We start from the raw sequence: 12,319 nt of genomic DNA, 5'->3' as shown, positions 1-12,319 counted from the left end.
GTATCTTGGTAATCGTCATTTAACTGTGTTGTGGATTGGATTAATGCTCTTTCTAAAAACAATTCAGATGCACACTTTGTCTGAAGTGAGTGGGGCTCAGGGTCTAAGCAAATTTCTAGAGCTTTTGGGCTTGCTGGTTGAGTTCTGCAGTAACATTGTTGTTCCTGTGATGTCTTTGCAACAAAATAGGCCAAACTGCAGAATGTTTCTCATGTTGAAAAACATTTGCTGATTGTACTCCTCCCATCTCTGTCCTCATTTTTCCTTTAATTTGTCTTCTGATTTTCACTGAGTGCTTTTCTATTATTAATTTATTTTCTGTACTTAAAGGGGAAAGGTCTGAGCTCATTCCTATCCACCTAATGCTGATTAGCATCATCAGCACACATAATGTTGCTGGCTACTTGAGGATATTTTACATTACTGATATTTAGGAAGAGTGGATTTGTCTGTGACCCCTGAATGTCTCAATGGCTTTAGCCATTGCCATGTGGGATCTTTATATTTTAAAATACTCACCTTATCTTTTGAGCACTAGATTTTGCAGCTGAGTATTGCACCCCACTGATTACAGAGGGGGCTGTGGGACAGCTGCATGGGAGACTTCTTGTTCAAGTGACAGATGTGATGAAGCAAAGAGAAAACATTTTAATGATATCATAGAAAGCTGTTTGCTTTTCCCCCATTCTGTATTACTGAATTCTGTTGTAATTATTCAACTGTCCATAGATGTGTTGCAGAGCATATGTATTTCTATATACACACGTGGACACACATATAGGAAGGTGCCACACTTGCAGCTCCATCTTTCAAGCTGCACTCCACTGTGTTAATTCCTAAAGAGGTTTGGTTTGAAAGCTGTATGTGTGAATGGGTGGAATTTATGTGTACACACAGATGAGATGTGTATTTCTATGAATATAGGTATAGGAGTGTTATAAATGTTCACATTTACATGTCTGTATGTACACACAGATATTACACCTCATTTGGCTGTGCTCAGCTTTGAAGCCAGCATACAGCAATCTGTTTTCATATTGATATCAGGTTTCATATTGATGTTTGACCTAGAAAAAGCGCAGTATCTTATAAGTACTCTGCACAAATATTTTAACAGATCACAGAGAGTCAGGCCTATACTCTGGAAGATGAAGTGGCAGAGGTTTTACAACAGCTGATTGCAAATGAAGCAAAGGATCGTGAGAAGGAGTCTGAAGATTTTGATTACCCTGCTAGCAGAGCAGATAGTGATACAAAAGAAAAGCAACAGGAAAGAATGGTAATTTCTTAGCTAATAATTTTGTCCTGCTTGCCAAATGGTACTAGTACTGTGCTCTTTAGGAATAGTTAGTTCAATCTGGAGACAAGAGGTATTCTTAAAGAAATTCTGTCTGATAGAAAAAGGAATCATGGGTTAAAAATTTAAGATGTTAATTGAAATAACTGAGAAAATACTATAGTCTTCACTTTGCAATTAGGACAATGTCGGCATGAGGTTGTGATAGTTAAGAGAGCAAAAATTTCTATCATCAAAAGCAATGTGCTTAAAGATTAATTTTTTTTTAATTATGTCTTATGTGGAGACACCAAGCAAATCTGATCAGGATAGTTTCATTAATGGAGAAGTTGATGATACACTGGATAACACGTGGTCATCATCTAATGTGTTGGAAAGAAGAAATGAGCTGCCTTCTGAAGATAATTTCGAAGACCTCCAATATTTTCCGAATTTTTATGCATTATTAAAAAGTCTTAACTCAGGTAAGCTATTCCTGTGGTTACAGAAATATTAGGAAAAAACTTTAAAAATTAAGATTCTTTTTCTCCTCCTCTTGTCTCTTCCCGCACAGCTTCCCTAGTTGCTTTGAAAATGTTCTGTAAGATACATAGCAGAAACTAATTTGATTAGTGATCTTGATGGCAAAACACTGGCAGGAACAAAACTCAGAACTGCAAAGAGTGTGACCTAGACAGCCCTTTCCATCTTGTGTGATTCTGGAGTTCTGAATTCTTTTAATTCCTGTAAGGATATGATGAAAAGCTGGCAAATAGTTTTCCCCAGAGATCTTTCCAGTAACATCCATGTCTTCTAAGCCAAGAGATACGAGTAAGCCACAGTAGGATCCTCACAGTGATGGTACCAGTAAATGAGTGTGAGCCTCCCAGCCTTTCCACAAACCACAGGTTTGCTGTTTATTGCAGTGAAAGCCCTGCAGTCTCTTCCTATTCCGGTGCTGGACACCACAGCTTCCAGTTATTGCAGGCAAGTCTGTGGCTCCTTGCCACTGCCCTGTGTCATCACCCTCTGCACACGCCCACTCTCTGCAGCCACACACACTCTCTTACTTTTGTAGTACTGAGGGGGTGGTATTTTGTAGATCCCTTGTCCTGCAGGAGCATTAATAATTGCTTTGAATTGTCCCCATGTGCACCTGGGTGGAGAGCTAAAATGAAAAACCTGAGGGCGTATTTTGCTCAAGTCCAATTGACAAACTTTAAATTCTTCTTCCTGTTCTTTTTAATTTTCCCATGGCAATTCTGCATGCTAGTTCTTCTCCTTTTGCTGCTCACAATGCAGGCAGGCATGTTGGGTTTAACAGGTTATGAAGCAAACAGGACCAGGCCCACTGCCTGCACATGCCCTGCTTTATGTGTTCAGCTGTCAGTGTCGACGGAAGGGAACCAGGACATCATTTTGATCATCACAGGCTCGATTTTATTGATCAGTACGGCGGGTTAAATACAGTTAATAATGAGCTTCATACATATTGCAAAAGTTGAGCTCAGGATTGGTCAGCTTGCATATCAGCACCTACGCCTACTTCTACATTCCTATGGTTCTACTTTTGATACTTTCTACATATTCTTAGGATGTATTCAGGGCTAATCTCAACTCCCTATCCTCATGTTGCAGCAAGGTCGCTGCTGACTCTTCCTTTTAGCTTGCTGACTGCTGACTTTTCTCCTTCAGTTTAACCAGCGGCATTATGTCAGTGTGGCCTTTCTCAGCTAACCAATTATTAATAATGCTCTCCACATTTCCCCCGTTTTCTTCTTGTGCAAGGAGATTAGTTTGCCATGTTTTTGCTATTGTACGGCTGACCATGTTTTGGATACAGTTAAAGATACAAGGCAAGATAAGCAAAAACAGTAAAATTACACCCAGCAATCCTATAGCATAGATCACAAGGTTCCTCAGCCACGGTCCGAGTCCCAGGCCTTTAAGCCATTCGTCAATTCCTAAACCGTCTTCTTCCTTAAGTTTGTGAAGTCCCTGTTGTAACTCTTTTATCTTAGTGTGAATGGACACTGAATGATCAGACAGATTCATGCAACACATTCCCTCGAACTCTTCACATCCATGCCCTTGTGCTAAGAGCAAAAAATCTACAGCAGCTCTATTTTGTAAAACAGCATGGTTAACACTTTGCACATCTGCAGTTAGCATGTCTAGAATTTGTGATGTCTTGTTCAGCTCATTCTTTGCCCAGCATCCTAATTGTTTTGCTAAATTCATGGCTTTATTGGCAGATCCTCCTGGTAAGATAGTTGAAACTACCACCTGCTTGAATGTGCCCCAAAATCGTGGATCTCCTATCTTGCTGCAGTCTAAGTCATGTATGCTACGTTTTTTCCTGTTTGAATTCTGACTCAGCTGCATTAGCAAGGACACATTAGGATGAAACAATGACAATTTTCCCAAAAAACAGGGTCCACCCTGTGGTTTAGCTGGTATACCATTCCATGCCCTGTCTCCACAAATCAAAAATATTCCTGTGGGTAATTTCATTGGTGCTGTGATATTTGTGCCGTTACATTGACTGTAATGCTGTGGAGAGAATTCACTCACATTCAGGGATGAATCTAGGGTGGCCCATGTTTCTTTAGGTTGGTTTAAATTCTGAGCACCCGAAAGTTTGAAGCTAAACCATCCACCAGCTGTAGTGTTAGATATGCTGGCATTTGTACTTCCAAAAAGATCCAATTCCTCAGGAGGAGAGTGCAAAGAGGTGTTAAGTGATTGGATTAGTAAGCATTGACGATAGCCATCACTCTGACCTGCAGTATACCCTTGTTGCACTGGCAATGTGATGTTTGACATGTTAGACATACATAAGGTTTGATTGTTTATCAAACTACAAAATTCTCCAGGAGACCACACCGGAAGTCCCACCAGGCATGTTCGAAATGGGTTAGTGACTCCTCCAAGACTAAGACAAAGTGATGATTGGTTAGTTTGATTAGCAAGCGTTACCCATAAATTTTCCCTTGGTTGACTAAAGTGTGTTACTCCTACTGCCTCACTTGCTACAGCATTGAGCAGTATAACAAAAACAAACCTCATTTTTCTTTCTGCTTACTTTGTTTTTTCTTTCTTCGCTGTCTTTTCCCTGGTTTGCTAGATTGTCTATTGTGAGGCTGAGTCAATTCTTGAATATACTGATCTAATTCTAAATCAGCATCCTTGCTCACAGGTATAGCACGAGGTAAGTTTGAAGGTAAATCAGCTTTGCAGCGAGCTGCTATGATGCGTGAGGCTTTAGTAATTTCAAATATTCTAAGGCTTTCCTGTAACTTCCACCTAAGATATGCTATAACCACTTGTTCTGCACTCTCAAAAAGCTGTAATCCTGTCCGTCCTGGCAGGCCAGTACTTTGTTCAAGAGCTCTAACCCAGATATGATTTTGAATCCACTTTCCAAAACAAGATGTACACCATAAATATCCCAATGACTTCTGTGAATACCAATAAACCTGATTACAATCTGCACAATGCAAAGCTACCCATGCATAGCATTTATCTTTATCCTTTTTGCAAACATAACAAGGAAGCGAATGTAAGTAAGGACCAGTATAAAATTGTGTATCTTCAATCCAAAGCAACCAATTCAATGGTGGTGATCGCAAAGCCTCTTCAGCCTTTTTACTATATGAGGCTAACAGCTCAAGGTCTTTCTTTAACACAAGGTGTATCTTATTTCGTAATCGTAGTTCTTGTTCGTTATCCTCCTCAACAACTATATCTTCCTGAGGGTCCCACAACTGTAAAAGTGTTCTAATCATAGAAAATTAATTAGCAATCACTGATACCCCTATTCAAATGAGACCGTTCCCTTTTTTGCCTTCTTTTTCTTATCTGTCTTCAATCTTGCTGCTCCTAATCTCACTGGTCCTGCCACTTTCAAACTTAATTTTTGCAACTTATCAACGCAGCAATCTAATGCTCTATCAGGATCCCCTTGGAAGGGTCCTACAACTGAATGCTGTGTTAAAGGCACTAATTTCCTACACCTTATAGAAACTATACGTGATTTACTTTGAACCTTAATTCTATTTACAATACATTGTATTTCCCATCGATAATAAGCAAGAACCTTCTGTTCAGGAGACTCATAAAGATTTAAAGCTATATATGCGTTTTGCCCCGTTTGTCTCCTCAATTCATCTTGCCAGCTTTTACCCCACGTGTGCTCGTGTTTACAGGTATGACACCACAAATCCCGTAATAATGATTGTTCTATCCAAAAAGTTCTTTTACAACCCCCACAACGTAGAGCTATCCAGGCAGCACAATGTGAATTGTGACAGTCAAGGCAATGTAGTTTCGCTGGATCTGTTAAGTGAAAAGTTGATAATGAGTCAATGAAACCAATCAACTCCTGGGCCGTCCGATAGTGACGTGTCAGTGCTCTGTCCACCGCTTCCGAGTACCCCTTCAATTGAAACAGTAGTGGTTGTAGGACTAGAAGCAGTTTCTTCCCCAGTCGCTCCTTGTCCTCCTCCGTAAGGCGATCCACCAGAGGCTGCATCAAAAAGAGGTTTAGTCCACTTAGCAGGCACCCACAAAGGCCCTGTAGGTGAGGAAACACAAAGATACCCTCGACCCCAATATAATACCTTTGCAGGTTTTTCCCATAATCCTGTACTTGGGTTCTTATACTTAACCCAGACCTCTGTTTCCTTAGTATTTTCCTGACCTGACCTTGGATGATGTTTCATTGCAGGGGGGGTATCATCTTCCCCAAAAATGCATAAATGATTAATCACATACAAAACCTTAGCCAAACATGCTTGTGGATCTGTCAAATCTTGATGTTTTTCAATATACTGCTTAAGGGTACCGTTTGCTCTTTCCACTATTGCCTGTCCAGTAGAAGAGTGTGGAATACCTGTCACGTGCTTAACAGACCACTGATTCAAAAATTTCCGGACCCTAGCACTTACATAACCTCGACCATTATCTGTTTTGATACTCTTTGGAACTCCCATAACAGCGAAACAACTTAACAGATGTCTAATAACCTGTATAGCTTTCTGTCCTGCCTGAGCCGTAGCCCATATGTAATGACTATATGTGTCTATGGTGACGTGCACATGCTTGACTTTACCGAATCTAGCTACGTGTGTAACATCCATTTGCCATATCTCATTTATTTTTAATCCTCGAGGATTAACCCCGATGCCTAGACCTATCCCACCATTATGATAACTACATGTTGGACATGCTCTGACAATGGCCTTAGCTTCTGACAAACTCAGCTCAAAGTGTTTTGCCAAACCTCTTGCATTTTGATGATATCTACTATGTGCTTCTCTGGCCAATGTGTGCTTGTCAATAGGACAAGAATTATCAATGGGTAGGGTAACCAATTTATCTGCACGTTCATTCCCTTCTCCTAAACCTTCAGACCACTTATGGCTCCTGATATGAATCACAGAATATGCTGCATTTCTTTCTCGTAAAGCCTTCCTTAACTGTATCAGTAACTCATACAATCGTTTATTGTTCACTTCCTTAATTGCTGCTTCCTCTATTCGTTTGACTACTCCTGCAACATACATAGAGTCTGTGACCACATTTAAAGGCTCCTGTAAGTTGGACACCGCCCATACTACTGCTAACAATTCCAAAGTTTGTAAGCTATCTGCAGGGTCTGCTGTGAGGAGTTGATGCTTCCATTGTCCTTTTTCTTGCCAGGTGACAGCAGCACGCCTTGATTTCTTTCCTGCATCTGTAAAAACTGTAATAGCTCCTTCTATGGGGTTTTCTTCTCTCAAAGGTCGAGTAATCCAGTTCCATTCTGTCATCCATTGCAAAACTCTAGGCACTAATTTACTAGTCTCTACTTTAGCAGGTGACATCAATAATGCTTCTTGTAAATTCTTTGAATTTATCAAGTACCAGTCCAAGGTTTCTTTTTCCATAGGTAATCTAATAGTAGCAGGTTCTCTACCATCCACTTCAAGAATTCTGAGACGCCCCTTTTTGATTAATGCAGCCAATTGTTCAATTTTTGAAGATATTGTTTTCTTATGCTGTAGTGGTGGTGATAACCATTCCAACACCCGTATCTCCCCCGTTTTCTTTTGCAACTGAGAGAGAGCACCAAGCAAGTGGCAAGGGCTATTCCAAATAGTAAGGTCAATGGGGTGGTCGAGTTGTCGACGAGACACATACCCTTGCTGTACACAGTTACTAATTTGCTGCAAGGCAAGACGATGCTCCTTTGTCAGGTGTACAGGAGTAGTAGGGTCCACACCTTTTAACAAAGGTCGTAGGGCTTCTAATAAGTGATTTGGTACTCCCACAATAGGCTTCAGCCACTGTAAGTCTCCCAGCAACTTCTGTGCATCATGTAGAGTTTTAATGTCCAATTGTAATTCCAATTTTTGTGGTATCACTATTTGATCCGTCAAAGTCCATCCCAAATATTTCCAGGGCTTTGTAGTCTGAATTTTCTCTGCAGCAATAACAAGTGAATATGCAGCAAGAGTATTTTTAATGGTGTTAATCTGTAAAGAGGAGAATGGCTGTTGCTGTGCAAACAAAATATCGTCCATGTAATGATATATTATAGTTGCTGGCCATTTACGACGTAGTGGCTGTAATGCTGCATCAACATAAAGCTGACATAAAGTGGGAGAGTTGCGCATGCCCTGCGGAAGAGATGTCCATTCAAATCTTTTATCTGGTTCCCCACGATTTATTGCTGGTAAAGTAAAAGCAAATCTCTTCATGTCATCAGGATGCAGGCCAATAGTGAAAAAACAATCCTTTAGGTCAATAATTAAAAGTGGCCAGTGTTCTGGAATCATAGCTGGATTTGGAAGACCAGGCTGTAAGGCCCCCATTGGTTCCATTTGGTCATTTACAGCCCTCAAATCATGTATCAAACGATATTTCCCTGATTTCTTTTTGATTACAAAAATAGGTGTATTCCAAGGGCTTGTGGACAGTCGCAGGTGTCCCTTTGTATATTGTTCCTGTACCAATTCATGGGCATGCATAAGACTCTCCCCTTTTAATGGCCATTGCTTAACCATCACCGGTGTATCCGTTTTCCAGGTGAGTGGAATGGGGAAAGTCCAAGCAATGGCAATTACCCCAAAGGGTGCTGATTAGTTAACACCACTCCCAATTGTGTTAAAATGTCCCTTCCAATTAAACAGGAAACTGTAGGAGGCAGTTGAACAATTGAAAACACAGCAGATATTTGTTGATTCTCAATGCACACAGACAAAGACGGCGACCTGCTTGCCAATGTAAATCCTCCTACTCCTGTGAGCATGTTTGATGAAGGAAATAGAGGCCAATGTTGTGGCCAGGCTTCTGGAGAAATGATGCTAGTATCTGCTCCTGTATCCAATAATCCATAAAGGGTTATGCTTTGATGCCCATAGGTAATTTCAACCTTTTGTTTTGGTCTATTTTGTAAATCCACAGTTAAAAGTGTAACACCGGTAGAGCCAAAACCTTTTTCATCCCGTGCTTGCCCAGTAAATGATTGTATTCCTGATGTCATTTGTGACAGTGGTACCAATTGTGCAATGCGTTGTCCTTTTGTAATTTTAATCGGAGGATAAAGGGTGTAAGCCATAATTTGTATTTCCCCTGTAAAGTCCGCATCGATAACACCAGGCAAAACAAATAATCCCAACATAGTTATAGAGGAACGTCCCAGCAATAATGCTCCACATGTTTGTCCATTTAGTATAAGAGGACCCTTTATTCCAGTGGGTATCCTCTCAGGCCCGTTTGTCATTAGTGTGACGTCTACTGCTGCTGATAAGTCCAAGCCGAGGCTCCCTGTTGTTGCGGGTTGCAGACAGGAGGTAGCAGCGATGTCACGGCAGCAGCTGGTGTCTCCGATGTCACTGAGGCAACTTGTGTCTGTCCCTCATTGCCGCATCAGTAACACTTGATGAATGGTCTCGAGCCTCTTTACGTGACTGCCAGTGAGCCGCTTTGGAGAGGAGCAAGAGCAGCTAACACCTGATTTTGAGTAGACTATGCTTTTGCAACCCTAATCCTAATTCCTTTAAGGCTTCTGCTATAAATGCCTGTGAAGCTGTTGGCATTAATGCCATTCGCTCTAATGCTTCCTCAATAGTCCAATTTGCCCCTAAAGTAGCTAACACTCTCTGGGTTGCTGGATTGCTATTTTGCAAGGCACACTGCTTCAATAGCGCCCCCTTCATGTAATCTGCCACACCAGCCCGATCTATAGCAGTAGCTGCTCTATCTATAAAATTTCCAAATGATTCTTCCCTTCCTTGCTTAATACCCATATAAGCCGGTAACCCTCCTGGCTCTTTAACCATATCTATTGCAGCACGCACCAACCTCATAGACTCTCTAAGTTTATCAGCTCCCGATATCATCTGTGCCTCTGTACGCAAATATGCCCCTAAGCCCATCAGCTCCTCTACTGTCACCCCATGTAATGGGTCTCCCTGGGCTCGTTGTACAGCAACCGATTCATTTACCAACGCGTGCCAATGGGCACTAAATAATAACTGCTGATGCTGAGTAAATATCAACCGAACTATTCCTCTTAAATCATTAGGACATAAAACCTGAGTATTAAAAAGATAAGCTAACATTTGCTTAACAGGTTCACTTTTTACTCCAAACTGACTAACCGTAGAACGTAGCTGAGTTAACAGCTTCCAATCTAAGGGAGTATATTCTGCTATATTATGCGTAAGGTTCCCCTGTGCATCATACTGTGGTGTGTGTGTAACTGGACATGCAAGACTAGAAGCTATTTCCACCGCCTCACCATCCCCCATTTGCATTACTTCTTTCGCCAAAGCAGCCCAAGCTTCCCTCCTCTGTTTAGCCATCTCCCCCCATGGATCACGGTGTGCCCCTGGGATGGGATCTGGCCCTTTAAGGGTGCTATGCTGCTGGCGCTTCGGTGCAGACACCGAGCTTTCGCGCGGGGGGGGCAGTGAAGCAGGGGCTGGCTCGCGCGGGGGAAGCGGGAGCCCCCCCTCCCCCGCTGGAGCTGACAGTGAAACCGGAGCCGGCTCAAGCAGAGCCTGCCTGCGGGGGGGGACCAGCCCCCCCGCTGGAGCCGCCTTGGGCGGGGAAATGGGCCCCTCCCCCACCGAAGCTGTAACCGGAGCCGGCTCATTGAGGGGTAGCGGCGGAGGCAAAGCTGGCGGCGGAGGCGAAGCTGGCTTGCCCCTCCCCCCACCATCCGACTCGCCCTCCCCCTCTGACAGGAAAGGTGCAGACGGTTCCACTGCGCCTATAGAGAAATCCTCCACACCACTTTGCTGGGGACTCTTAGGCATAAGTACCTTAGTTACAGAGGGTGCCAGGGGATCATCTTCACGACCATACCCTATATTCCTCTTATGAGCTTCTGTTGCCCTTTCTGCTGCCTTTCTCTCAGAGACCTGCTGAAGTAACGTGTTATACACCACCCGCCATAACTTCCCGAATTTCTTTGCTGACTTATCATCATCTAGTACTGTATCCCACAATATTTCCCCAAACTTTCTCCACTCTGATAACTCATGAACTGTATGAGGATTAGAAAAGATACCCTTAGCATGGCCATAAGCTAATAACCCTGGTAACTCCTTTTTTAAATCTATCCCTTTTATCCCACGCCGCTCTAAATAGGCGGTAAATAAATCATATGCCGCTTGCCTATCCATACCTATTAATCAGCGCGCGCTGTTGCAGCTCTCCAGGCTCCTGCGACACGTATTGGCTTAAGTCACCGTTGTGAACCTTAAGGGTGCTTCAAATTCCGGCACCGTCCCGGCTGCTGGGACCCAAACCCAACTTCCGGACCGTGGCGTAATCCCTTTTTCTTTTAATCCGAGAAAAAGGGCAGAGATTCGGTTATGCCCGCATTCTCCACCATTTGTCGACGGAAGGGAACCAGGACATCATTTTGATCATCACAGGCTCGATTTTATTGATCAGTACGGCGGGTTAAATACAGTTAATAATGAGCTTCATACATATTGCAAAAGTTGAGCTCAGGATTGGTCAGCTTGCATATCAGCACCTACGCCTACTTCTACATTCCTATGGTTCTACTTTTGATACTTTCTACATATTCTTAGGATGTATTCAGGGCTAATCTCAACTCCCTATCCTCATGTTGCAGCAAGGTCGCTGCTGACTCTTCCTTTTAGCTTGCTGACTGCTGACTTTTCTCCTTCAGTTTAACCAGCGGCATTATGTCAGTGTGGCCTTTCTCAGCTAACCAATTATTAATAATGCTCTCCACATGTCAGGTTGTATCGAGCTGGAGGAGAGGATCCAGTTGCATCCTACAGCTGTGTGTTAAATTGCAGGCAGCAATAAAAAGCCTGTTCAGCAGCTCTCCAGAGTGGCTGGCCCTCTGCCAAGGTTGGGAGTGTGTTTCTGACTGTCCCTGACTGACAGTGCCCCTGGCTCTGTTGGGTCTCTCAGTGACAGCCTGGGCAGTGGGGAAAGCCTGTGGGACTGTGATGGGGGAGTTTCACACTGCTAATGCAGAAATAGCACTAATATTGCTCAGCACATAAACACAGTGGGAAAAGAAAAGCTAAGAAGCAGTGGGCAAAACCTGATTATTTGTATAAAAATTTTTTTTGTATCCTATCCTGAAGTCATGATCTTCCCAGTCAGGTAATGCTTTGTTGTCCCAATATGCAAGTCATGGACTTGTCCAAGTAACAATCTCATTTGGGACACTTTATATTTTTGTCATTGAACCCGTACATCTTGTAGGAGAGAAGATCTCTTCCATACAGAGCCAGACTGATCTACTAAATACTTCACAAACAAATAAAAGAAAAATTACATAGTCTAGAAAACTCTACCTTTATCTGCCCTCTGACCATCAATTTGAGCTGTCAGATCACTCCATCTTTGTGTGCTTAGTTTGCTTAGCTGTAAAATGGAATTAATACCATTGGCCTTCCAAGCCAATGGTATCATTACACAGCCCCCCAAGACAAAAAGCTATGAAGAAGAACCTACCCCTGATGTTTTAAAGTATGTGCTTTGCAGGGACAACTTAAAAAG

General features: G+C 42.5%; 1 protein-coding gene across 2 annotated transcripts in view; it reads left to right on the top strand.

Moving 5' to 3' along the window:
- The window catches only part of SCG3 (secretogranin III), a 35,806-nt gene that overhangs the window by 2,941 nt on the left and 20,546 nt on the right, over nucleotides 1-12,319 (top strand). For both annotated transcript variants that reach the window (XM_063169697.1, XM_063169696.1), the window contains exons 6-7: nucleotides 1,118-1,279; nucleotides 1,584-1,761. In XM_063169697.1, coding sequence (XP_063025767.1) covers nucleotides 1,118-1,279; nucleotides 1,584-1,761 — 340 coding nt within the window. The remainder of the gene's footprint in view (nucleotides 1-1,117; nucleotides 1,280-1,583; nucleotides 1,762-12,319) is intronic.

Source organism: Melospiza melodia, chromosome 15, assembly GCF_035770615.1.
Source record: "Melospiza melodia melodia isolate bMelMel2 chromosome 15, bMelMel2.pri, whole genome shotgun sequence".
In the NCBI taxonomy this organism is placed as follows: Eukaryota; Metazoa; Chordata; class Aves; order Passeriformes; family Passerellidae; genus Melospiza; species Melospiza melodia.
This window is presented reverse-complemented; position numbering and strand designations above follow the sequence as displayed.